The 12,968-nt window shown below is 33.5% G+C and overlaps 1 protein-coding gene across 1 annotated transcript; it reads left to right on the top strand.

Moving 5' to 3' along the window:
- Positions 1-131: 131 nt before the first annotated feature.
- On the top strand, positions 132-12,967 carry LOC133188850 (tRNA N6-adenosine threonylcarbamoyltransferase, mitochondrial-like). The gene is made up of 10 exons (XM_061324332.1): positions 132-363; positions 2,488-2,587; positions 3,167-3,261; positions 3,744-3,806; positions 7,080-7,209; positions 7,977-8,181; positions 8,898-9,043; positions 10,423-10,553; positions 11,781-11,852; positions 12,744-12,967. Exons 1-10 carry the CDS (start codon positions 140-142, stop codon positions 12,826-12,828), a joined length of 1,251 nt encoding a protein of 416 aa, XP_061180316.1. The 5' UTR covers positions 132-139; the 3' UTR covers positions 12,829-12,967.
- The last annotated feature ends 1 nt before the right edge of the window (position 12,968 follows it).

The raw sequence follows: 12,968 nt of genomic DNA, 5'->3' as shown, positions 1-12,968 counted from the left end.
TGCTTAAATTTTAAATCTCCTCGTTCGTTGTCCTATTATTTCCAAATCCAAGGTGGCTGCGCCCAAAAGAAATGTGATGAAACCTTCAGAAACATTATCATTACCTAGAGAATCAAATTAAGGTGAAATTGCCAAAATAATGGTTATTTTTAGGAAATTATCTTACTCGATAAATCGCACGCTGTTACAAAATGTGAGACGAGGGATAACTTCATCTTTTAGTCGGCCAAATCACCAATGGGTTAAACCGAAAGTAGTCCTTGGTATCGAAACAAGTTGTGATGACACAGGTGCAGCAGTTGTTGATACGGACGGTCAAATTCTTGGAGAGTCTTTATATTCTCAATCTAACATACACATAAAGTAAGCTGATTCGATTATACATTCTCTAAATTATTATGCATCCTTCTGTTTTATCCCAACGCCTTTAACATCTAAATAGACAAATCGTCAAATAAGCATAGGGTTGGATACCGTTAAGGATGAAACGGTACGATACCATACCGGTATTTTTGAAACGATACGGTATTTTTAATGATACGGTACTATGCAATGATGAATGAGAATGAGGGTTCATTTTATAACAAATGTGCCTTCACCATTCACTAACCTTTCAATGATATAAACTAAAATGAGCTTATAAACTTTGTTCTATGCTTTTAAGAGATAACAATAGATATTCCTAATATTCAAATTACAAACATTTCATTTCAACCTTTTAATAATGATCAACAAAACAAATCAACTGAATCCCAAACAAATTAATTTACACAAATTGGCTGACTGCTTCACCCGGTTGCCAGGACCCCTTTTGTTTGGTCGCACTAAATGACAAAACATTAGATAATGGATAGGTAACATTTTTGTGACATTTTGCATTTTTAATTTACATTTATTACATGTACCAGTGAATGTATTTTGATTTTTTTTTTTAAATATACGTATTGGTTTACCTCAAATATCGGCAGTCGAAAGTAAGTATCGTTCTAAGAATCCATTTCATTACATGTAATTAGCCTACCTTTTCAATGAGCGGAGAATTCGATTATCGTTTTTTTTTTTAAAATCAAATTGAATGTATTAAAATGTTTTAAAGATTAAGAAGTACCGTTATTAGTACCGGTATTAAATGAAACGGTATTTTACCGGTATTTTTGAAGTAACTTTTAGGTACGGTATTGGTACCGAGGACCGGTATCCAACCCTAAATAAGCATGATAAAACGAATGTCTTTTATCAGATTGGTTAATCCGTAGACCACCTTTTAAGAATATCTTGGGGTTTGAAAGCACATAAGAGGGATATGTGTATCACTAACAGGCAGATTTGTGCTGGACAGGCTTGATATTTGAAAAAGGGATGTGTAGAATTCTGGGTTCAGATGGCAGCGATGTACATAAAGGAATTTACCCTGGATTGTATTCCATACACCCTTTGGCCTCAGAATGTTTGAAATACAACTCTTTTGGATTTTGTCTCTGTTACAAAAAATAGAAATTTCTGTGAAATTTCTTTAAAATTCTACTCCTGCTACAGTTTTGGTACGATTTCAATATAATTTGGCACACTAGTAGACTACACTAAGATACATAGTTAAGTGCATAGGTTTTTGATTTGATGAACAGTGTTGCCATGTTAACTAAAATAATTTCTGTGAAATTCATTTAAAACACTCCTCCTCCTACATTTCTGCTTCAATTTAGATAAGATTTGGTACATATGTGTATTACATCAAGGTGAATAATTCTATGCATCGGTTTTTAATTTCGACAAAAGGTGTCATGGTTACTAAAAATAGAAATTTTTCAGAAATTCTTTCAAAACACTACTCCTCCCCAGTTTTCATTCAATTTCAATAAGATAAGTAGATAGACTACACCCAATTAGTTCTGACTTAGAATTATTGCTTGTGTCAAAGGTATCATTTTTGCATTTTTTGTGATGACACAGGGTAGATTCTCTATCATTAAAATTCAATGTTAAAACAATTAAACAGAGAAAGTCATTAGGCCTAAAAAAAATTATGTTTGTTTCCTGTAACCCGACCGACCCATTCAAATTACCCACGGGTGGATTTTTTTTTCTGCCAAATCTGCATTTGCTCTCTGGTTTGATCATTCAGCTGATTCCATTTATTCAAAAAAATTAATTGTATCTTTATTTGAGATATTAAATATGTCAACTTAGTCAACATTTACCTTAAATATAAAGAGTAATCATTATTGTAACAACAATTTCCCCCACAACTTTTTCAAGTTCGTTTTCTGCCGCTAGGCAGCCATGTTGGGTGTCCACTGTATATATAACACCTGGATAATTCAGTGTGGGGATGTTTAACTCCATTATTCATAAGCAAAAAAAAAAAAAAAAAAAAAAAAAAAAAAAAAAAAATCCCTACCTACTGACCCTTGATTTTTTGGGAATGTTACAGGAAACAGACATAATTTTTTTTTAGGCCTTAGTAATTATTATGCACTGCTATTACAGATCTGGGGGAATTAATCCCCGTACAGCCCAGTCCTTACATAGAGAGCAAATAGAAAATGTGGTGAATACAGCCTTAAAAAGATCAGGAAAATCATTGCAGGTTATTATTTTATTTTTATTTTACCAATGCAGTTTTATGCATTGTTTCATATCAGAGTTGAAAATTTTCATATGAGATAAAATTTTCCTATACAGTTAAACTTCAGTATCTCGAACATGGATATCTCAAATACCATGGATATGTCGAAGTGATATAGAAGTCCCAAGTACCTTTTTCTTTAAGTATTTTACCCTCAATATCTCAAACCCTCAGATATTTCGAAGTTTTTCTCGGTCCCATTGAGTTCCAAAATCATTTTGAATCTCATTCCAGAAATCATGCAAATGGAGATGTTTACTCTAGTAAACAGTTTATTTCATTTTGCATGTACATATTAAACATATACAATCAAATCTTGTTTTTCAAACTTGGGACCAGGAAAATACTTTAAGATAAAAAAGATTTTGAAATATTAAGGTCAAAAAATACATAAAGAAAAAAGTGGTTGGGAATCCATCTCACTTCAGTGCATGGTATTTAAGATATCCATATTTGTGTATTAATTAATAACATAAAGATCAACAATATGCCGTGAACTAGGTCCAAATGCCTCATTTCATTGTGATTTCTATTTTTCAGGAATTAGATGCGATAGCTGTCACTGTAGAACCAGGCTTGTCCATCTGTTTGGGGGTTGGAGTGGGTTATGCCAAGGAGCTGGTGGCACAGAGTGGGTAGGGTAGAAAATCAAATGAAAAACAAATCTAGGAAAACTTGCTTCCATTAGAGAAAATTGGCATCTTGTATGCTTTATTTTTTTTTAACCAAATGTGGTAAAGCGTGTATACTATTTGTGACTTAAATACACAGGTATCTCTGATTTTTTTTAGGAAACTTTCAAATGAAGATTGTAATTTTAAAAATTAGATAAGGAAGGAAAATTGATCAGATTTATTACAAGTGTTGTGTTCATGGTGTTTAGAAGAAATTGACATGGAGATTAATTCTCCGCATTCGCAATAAAAAAACATTATGAAGAACGAGACATTAAAATTTCATTTTATAGAAAGAACCAATATACTGGTAATGATATTTCTTTTGATTTGATTGCATTAGATGCATTGAAATTTTCTTTGTTTGTTTCACATTCCATTTACAGAGTTTCATGCTGTATTATTACCATGTATGATTATTTCTTGTCCTTTTCTTCTGAAAGGTTACCCATGATCCCCATACACCATATGCAGGCTCACGCTTTGACTGCTAGAATGTTGGAAAAGTAAGTCTGATGATTGCACAAGGACTTCAGAAGAACATTTTATTCTTAAATGAGAATAGAACTTCAATGCTTCTTAAAATGCATTCATAAGTTGTTGTTCACATTGTAAAATGTTTAATTTTTAGCTCTACTGGTCAGAGACCAGAAGAGCTTATGCGATAGTAAGGTGTGCGTCCTATGTCTATCTGTCTGTAAGTGTAAACAATTTTTCAAAATGCTACAGTTTTGGTCCAATTTCATTATTACTTGGTACACAAGTGGAAAGTAGACTGCTCTAAGGTACATAATTCTATATATCAGTTTTGATTTGGATGAACAGATTTCTGTGAAATTCTTTTAAAATGCTACTCCTCCTACAGTTTTAGTCCAATTTTAATATAACTTGGTACACACATAGACTACACTAAGATGCATAGTTCTTTTTATCAGTTTTTCATTTTGATGAAATAGTATTACCATGGTTACTAAAAATAGAAATTTCTGTGAAATTCTTTCAAATCCCTACTTCTCCTACAGTTTCAGTCCAATTTCAATATAACTTACTACACAAGTAGACTACATTAAGATACATAATTCTTTTTATCGGTTTTTGATTTTGTTGAAGTGTTGCAGTGGTTACTAAAGATAGAAATCTCTGTGAAATTCTTTCAAATGTTACTTGTCCAATTGCACTTGATCAGAAAGAGACTTTACGAAAGATCATTATTTTATTTATTGCTGTTGCCTTAGTTTCTAGTCCAAGTGATACCTTTCTCTACTTTTGTTAAGTGAAACACCAGTAGAGCTACAGTCTCGTCAGAGACTTCTGGTTAAAGGTGTGCGACTGTAGACTTTTTGTTTGAATGTAAAAAGGATAAATGAAAGTACATGAAGAAATACTGACTGACATTTAAAAGGCATAACATTTGCACTTATAACAAAGTATACTGATGGAAATTATTTGATTAAAGTAATAAAGCTTTGATATCAAAAACTTTGCAGCTGGGATCAAACACCTGATTTGTAGCTTACCAAGTGAACACTTTAATCTTCGTATTTGTAGCTACTCAAGCAGTTTCCTTGAACAGAATAACTTTTACAAAATCGACTATAAATTCTGCGTTTGTGACACATATCCCAACTGAAAAAAAATGACAATGTGCTACTGTAAATGTATTATATTTAGCGTGCACAATATTTGGCGGAAATTGATTTTTGAACAAGTTAGCATAGATTTGATTTAGGGCATTTCTCTTTATGTGTATATGTGCAAGACATTTGGCGTTGTAATTGAATTAGTGGAAGTTGCTTTCCGCCAAAGCTCAAGGCGATAAAAAGAATACACAGCCAAATGTAATACATCTACAGTATTCCTCCTAAAAGGAAAACTTATTATACCCCACACAAGGAGTTGTGGAGTGTGTAATGTTTTTGACTTGTCAATCAGTCCTGTTTTTGTTATCAAAACTCCTCTGAAACCGCTCAACAGAATTTCTTGAAACTATGTAGTTAATTAATAAGGACATAATATGTATATGTGCATATTTGCAGAAAATTTTGGTTCAATTTCTTTTCTGGATGTTGTGCCCTTTTTAAACTTAGAAGTTTGTCTTCCTTCAGCCCTGTTCTTGTCATCACAACTCTTCTGAAACTGCTCCACAGAGTATCAGGAAATGCTTAAGTTAATAAGAACATACCGACTAGTGTGTAGAGGTGCATATTTACGGGAAATTCTGATCCAATTTTTTCTGCTTGTTATTCCCCTAATAAACTAAGAAGTTTGGCCAAAATTATTAAACTAATGCAACAGTTTTTCAGCGCAACTCCTCTTTAACCCCTATATTAAACTTCATAAAACTATTTAGTTGATAAAGGCATACTGTGTAGATGTGCTTTTTATGCCCCCGGATCGAAAGATCCCGGGGGTATATTGTTTTTGTCCTGTCTGTCTGTTTGTCTGTTTGTCTGTTTGTTTGTCTGTTTGTCTGTCTGTCTGTTGTCAACTTTAACCTTGCCCATAACTTTTGATTGGTTGGAGCTATGACTTTCATATTTCACATGTGTATTCCTTGTGACAAGACCTTTCTTTGGGTACCATCATATTTGACCTTTTGACCTTGACCTTGGAGTTTGACCCACTTTTGCAAAATTTCATGAGACTTTAACCTTGGCCATAACTTCTGAACAGTTGGAGCTTGGGGTTTCAAACTACACATGTGTATTCTTTGTGACAAGGCCTTCTTTTGGATACCAACCACTTTGACCTTTTGACCTTGACCTTGGACTTTGACCTACTTTTGAAAAACTTTAACCTTGGCCATAACTTTTGAACAGTTGGTGCTTAGGGTTTCATACTTCACATGTGTATTCCTTGTGACAAGACCTTCCTCTGGATTTCAACCACTTTGACCTTGACCTAGGAGTTTGACCTACTTTTGAAAAACTTTAACCTTGGCCATAACTTTTGAATGGTTGATGCTAGGGCTTTCATACTTCACATATGTAATCCTTGTGACAAGACCTTCTTTTGGATACCAACCACTTTGACCCTTTGACCTTGACCTAGGTGTTTGACCTACTTTTGAAAAACATTAACCTTGGCCATAACTTTTGAATGGTTGGTGCTAGGGCTTTCATACTTCACATATGTAATCCTTGTGACGAGATCTTCCTTTGGATACCAACCACTTTGACCTTGACCTTGACGTTTGACTTTTATTTAAAAAACTTTAACCTTCACCATAACTTTTGAACAGTTGTATCTAGGTCTTTCAAATTCCACAGGTGTTTTCCTCGAGACAAAATCTTTCTTTGGGTATCAACATTTTTTATCTTTTGGCCTGGATTTTGACTTGCATTTGAGAAACTTTAACCTTCGACATAAGCTGCCATACGGGGGCATAGTGTTTCACAAACACATCTTGTTTTTCTGGGAATTATGTCCCTTTGAATTTAGAAGATTGGGTCAAAATACCATTTTGTGTAATTTGTGTGAAACGTATTTATTTAGCACATGCTTCATGATTTTAAATGATGAAAGAGGATGTATTCCCAATTGGAATTCCGAAATACTTTAATATTCAGTATACCTTGAGTTATTACACACAGATCTGATTCTAATGTGACAAATATCTGTAAAAAGGAGGGGGGGGGTCATTTGTTGTATATAATGCTTATAGCATTTCCATTCATTATGTGTAGCATATGTCAAGCAATATGGAAGTGTGGGGTATATGTGAGCTTGCTTACTTTTGTTTCTTTAATTGTAATAAAGTTTTGACATTGACATTACAGTATCGAGTTTCCTTTCCTTGTATTGTTGATAAGTGGCGGACATTGCATCCTTACTGTGGCACAAGATGTCAATCGCTTCCTGATGATTGGGAATGGCCTTGACACCTCACCTGGCGACTGTCTAGAAAAGGTACTAGTATGGAGAAGATGAATCAAATATTCATCTGTGTAACTGGTTAGACTAACTTGATCTACATGTACAGTTGAACTTTGGTATCTCGAACACGGATATCTCGAATACCATGGATATGTCGAAGTGATTGAGAAGTCCTTACCATGTATTTCTTAAGTATTTAACCCTCGATAACTTGAACCCTCAGATATCTCGAAGTTTTATCTCGGTCATATTGAGTTCGAGATAATGAGGTTTGACTGTATTTCTTTTTTGACTTGTCATTTTTTTATTCGAATTAGGTAAGTATCGGACTTTTTTCCTGTCAAAGAGAGCATTTTTTACTTGTTTTGAGATGTCACAAGCTGGAAGTGAAGGAATATAAATTTAGACCTGTGCTGTTACATGTAACCCTTAACAATGAAGTGAACATTATCATACCAGGGGTCATCAAGACAATTTTGATGAAAAATTTGCAAGTCATGTATCATATTGATTACCGGTACTTTGTTTTTACAGAGGGGAAAAAAACATGCAGGGACAAAATTCATAGATTTGGAGCACAATGTTTTAATAACAAACAAAAATTCAATTTAGACCTTGTCTAAATTAATTTCTATATTAAAGTTTTAAATTCCAAGAACAGTATGTACATGTACCTCTTGTTAAATTTGTATAATTATGATTGTATTAATAAAAGACAGATATCTGAGTTGGGAGAATTTTTTGTTTCTCCCATTATAAGATGTGTAACTCAAACCATTCTTGTTTACAATGTCCTTCAGGTTGCTAGGAAACTGAATTTAAAGTCCCTGCCTCAGTGTGAGAACCTGAATGGGGGTGCTGCAATAGAACTCTTGACAAAGGGAGGTGACCCCCATAAGATTCCCTTTTCTGTTGCCGTACTTAAGCAGCCAAGCTGTAATTTCTCCTTTTCTGGGCTACGCAGTCAAGGAGAGCATGTGATTGAATTGCAACGAAAAGAGGAAGGTTTGTACCACAAATCCAGTCGTCAAGTGTCAGTCCTTTTTGATTAAAGACTTAATGTGTACATTAATTGTGATCATGGAAATTTATGTATTAAAAAATTATAACTTGCATAAAATCCATATTTAAATTATCATTTACAAGTATATTTCTTGTCACTTATTTTAAAGAGACAGTAGCATTTCTCTTACTTTCAAGTTATTATGCCATCTACAATAATCAGAGGTTCGAGGGCATATAGTTTTTGGTCTGTCCGTCTGTTTGTCAGCAAAAACTTTTATCTGCCCATGACTTCTGACCGTTTGGTGATAGGACTTTCATATTTCATAGATGTATTCCTTGTGACAAGACCTTTCTTTGGATACGAACATTTCTGACCTGCTGACTTTGACCTTGGAGTTTGATTTATTTTCTAAAAGCTTTAACTTTGGCCATGAGCTGCCTTTTTGGGCATCAGTGATTCACATACACATCTTGTAATTTTTACATGTTGTCTGTGATTAGTAATAATTAATAGTTACTTCTTGGTAATTTACTCTCCCATAGAATCAGTCCCACAAAAAAAAATGTGAAAATAAACATGATTTACAATGTCAGTGTGTTAAAAACAAATGAACGAATTAAGCAACATCAAGAATATTAGAATAGGAAAGTTGAGATGCTGGTATATAATCTTCAGTTGTATTTATAGTTACCTAGTGATTGCATTTATTTTACAGGAATCTCTGAAGATGAAGTGATCAGTGATGTGACAGATTTTTGTGCCTCCTTGCAGTACTGTATTGCCTTTCAGATCTGTCGCAGACTTCAAAGAGCTTTCATCTATTGCCAAATGAAAGATTTATTGCCAAGTAATCCCACACTTGTAAGATTCATTTTGACTACACAGCTCTGAAAATTTTAATATGTTTTTATTATTTTTAAGGAAGATTGACTGATAAATGTAACAGGAAGAAAGAAAATGTCATGGTTCAGAACCCAGGCCCTCTGAATCATTTGTTAGGTGCCCTGCTAATTGAGCTACTGTATAGATCGAGGGTTATTTTTGCCCCGTGTTATTTCTGCCCTTTCACACTTGCAAACAATTTTGCCCTGTTTTAAATTCGCCCAGTCACAGTTCTGTGTAAGAAATTATACCTTGTTTTTTGAATTTGTCCAGTTTTAATTTCACCCACCTGTGAGTAGGGCAAAAGGGGCAAAAATAAAATGGAAGCAAAAATTTCCCTGTATACAGTATCTGGCAACTGCCAATCTTTCCTCCTTAAAGGTCTCTGCCCCCAAAGACACCAACTCAGACTTTCCCTGGCAGGTCATTCAACTGTCACTTCTAGGGATGTTCATGGCATGGTACTGAATATATCAGGAAGGGAGAAAATATGTGACAGACCAGCCCCCCCCCCCCCCTTGAACTCTGAACTCTAAATATGTTCTACCAACTTAGCATACTTGATTGTGATAGAATTCGTCCGAGCTGAACCAAGCAGGGTAAACCCCGGTACTCTCTTAGAATCAAGCGAACAGGCTCATGTAAAGTAATAGAAATATTTGTATTTCTATCGTAAAACATTATCTAGCATAGGAAAGGACTACACTTTTTGCAAATATGTTCATTTCACAAGCGTACCTCGGTCAAAAGCTTCATGTCTTAAAACAAACAACTTTCAACACTACTATCCCCAAGGACGCCATGTTGAAGCCGTTCGAGCCTATCAAATTTTTACGGCTCAATCGGCTCACCCGGCTTGATGCATGCGCAATACCGGCTCAGAATCAAGTATGTCACCGGTCATCGCCGGTTTACCCGGGCGCGCCGGATGGTCAGAATCAAGTATGCTAACTGAGTTACAGTTTTAGAAAACACTACTCTTCAAATCTTATTCTCCAATAATTTAACTTCAATTTTAGAATTATTTTAATGTGAAAATCTTATTCTCCAATAATTTAACTTCAATTTTAGAATTATTTTAATGTGAAAATAGTATTTAAAAAACTAGATACAAAATTAATGAAATGTAATAGTACTGTAAATAACTTTTTATTCACGCTAACTTTATTTTCGTGTAATTATGCGTTTTCACAACTGTCTGCTCGCAAAAATTTCATTCTCGCATATATTTTTGTTAGTTAAGGTTATACAGAATTTGTGAAAATTTTGTCTCGCTTATTAATATCAATTACATATCTCGGTAAAATAAGGTGTCACAAAAATCTAGTGATTTACAGTAATATTTTCTTTGTGCTCAGGTTGTATCAGGGGGTGTGGCTAGCAACCAGTACATAAGAAAATGTCTACAGCAGGTGTGTGGTGAAAATTCTGCCAGACTAATCTGTCCCCCTCCAAAGCTTTGTACAGACAATGGCATCATGATTGCATGGTGAGTCGGTGTGAATAACTATTTTCTTGTACGTATATGTAAATGAAATTCAATGTATAAAGTATTTTCTTTAAAAAAAATAAATAACAAGGTTAAAATATTCACAGGGAAATGAACCTTTTTGATCACATGATCAAATCCTGTGAAGATTAGTAGATTTGATCATGTACCAACCAAGTCCATCCATGCTGTTATTGTTTTTTTTTTTTACTTTTTTAGAACTAAAAAAAAAAAAAATGAGAAATACACTCTACTCCATGAAAATTTATGGATAAGTAAAGCTAAAATGGAGAGGAAGTTCAAATTCAAAATTATGACTGAAAAATGGATTACGTACGATAAATCATTGTGGTAATGTTGGGATTTTAAGTTAAATCAAAACTTTTTACAATAGATAAATTTCTGAATTCAGAGAAAGGAGTGGCTTCTATGATAAAAATAGGCAGCATGGATTCTAAATGTATGTCTGTGTACCTATTATACCCCTGCTCTGAAGGAGAGGGGACGATACTGTTTTCCTTGTGTGTGTGCCTGTTGTCTGTCTGTACCACATTTCCGTCAGTTCTCTCAGCAACTAATCATTGCAGATGCTTGAAATTTTAGCACACTCTTTGTTTAGGTATGCCATATGGTGGGATTCATTTCATTACGAATTCAATGTCAACTTCTGTTTACCCATGCATCTGTCCGTACCAAATTTCCGTTGCAACTGAAAACTTGTGTATATTCACATGAGAGTGGGGTATTACTAGTGAGCATTGGATTACAGACTTCTGTTTTTATTTTTTATTTATTTATGTATAATTTCATTATAACAGCTTTAATGGTAATGACCCCCCCCCCCTTCTCCCAAATCTAATTTATGTTCAATGCACACAATTTTAGTAAACCTTGTGAAGCAAAATTTGAGGAAAATTGTCTTTGAATTTGACATTTGTGTAAAGGAATGATAGCCATTTATCCCAGTTAAGAGTTATCTCTCTTATCAGAGAGACATTGAACCTTAAATTATATTACCAGTAATTGCAATCAAGAATAAGAGCTGTTGATGTTTGTATTAAAGAATTATGCAGAAGTTTAGTTTTTGGAAATGTTCTTGAATTTGCTCACATTAGACTGTCTATATTGCACAAAAATCATGAATTCTTCTAAAATAAGTGCACAATTATACAATATCTAATGTTTGATTATATGGTTAAACTGTTTTGAACTCTGGTTTTTCTTCAGGAATGGGGTTGAGAAACTCAAAGTTGGACAAGGGATTTCAAAAGATCCACAGTCAGAGTCATACAGAGCTAGGTAAAGTTAATAGATGATTCTTGAACTTTACATATATACAGTAAAACTCGTTTAGTACGAACGTGGATAATGCGAATTCACAAATATAGCGAAGTTTTCTTGGTTCCACAGCTATATAAATTTTATAAATTCCTTATACAGATATACATGTAACGAATTACGGATATAGTAAAGTAATTTCATTGGTCCCAGTGACTTGGCTATAACCGAGCTTTACTGTATTTAAGTGATAAGAGTATATAAAGCAATGAAAAACTGCTGTGTGAGGTTGGATTCAATCTAATTAAAATTCAGTTTAATATTGATTCTCCTTATAAATAAGCATACAAAAATACCAGCTAGAGTAATAAACCAAAATTATGATTCCACAGAATTATGACCCTAAAGAAAAAAAAGTATGTTTACAATATAGTGTTTATTATGTTTACAATATAGTGTGTATTATGTTCACAATATAGTGTGTATTATGTTTACAATATAGTGTGTATTATGTTTACAATATCATGTTTGTTATGTTTACAATATCGTGTTTGTTATGTTTACAATATCATGTTTATTATGTTTACAATATAGTGTTCATTATGTTTACAATATCATGTTTATTATGTTTACAATATAGTGTGTATTAGGTTTACAATATAGTGTGTATTATGTTTACAATATAGTGTGTATTATGTTTACAATATAGTGTGTATTATGTTTACAATATCGTGTTTATTATGTTTACAATATCGTGTTTGTTATGTTAACAATATCATGTTTATTATGTTTACAATATAGTGTGTATTATGTTTACAATATAGTGTGTATTATGTTTACAATATAGTGTTTGTTATGTTTACAATATAGTGTTTGTTATGTTTACAATATAGTGTTTGTTCTCTGTTGCAGGAGTCTAATAGGAGAAGACATAACAGAAAATGTGACAAGACTTGGACTGAAAATCCCTCCCCTCAAACTAAAGATTCAGCCATGACTTTTTGTTTTCATGTTTGCAGAGGTTTTGAGAAAAAAGTGTAAGGCACGGCCAGTGGAATTTTCTTTCCAAAGTGAAGATTCAAGGATGAAGGACTGACTAAAACTTGTACATTAAATTTATATTATGATATATGTCAG

This window comes from Saccostrea echinata, unplaced genomic scaffold (assembly GCF_033153115.1).
Source record: "Saccostrea echinata isolate AGI-Se365-2 ecotype Australia unplaced genomic scaffold, CSIRO_AGI_Sech_v1 ptg000016l, whole genome shotgun sequence".
NCBI lineage: Eukaryota > Metazoa > Mollusca > Bivalvia > Ostreida > Ostreidae > Saccostrea > Saccostrea echinata.
Note: the sequence above shows the minus strand (reverse complement) of the source record. Positions and strands in the feature narration are given on the sequence as shown.

Coding starts and splice junctions, on each gene's coding strand:
- LOC133188850 (XM_061324332.1), top strand. CDS start 140: ATGGTTATTTTTAGGAAATTATCTTACTCGATAAATCGCACGCTGTTA. Junction 3,807..7,079: donor ACTGCTAGAATGTTGGAAAA/GTAAGTCTGATG, acceptor TTGACATTACAG/TATCGAGTTTCCTTTCCTTG. Junction 10,554..11,780: donor AATGGCATCATGATTGCATG/GTGAGTCGGTGT, acceptor GTTTTTCTTCAG/GAATGGGGTTGAGAAACTCA.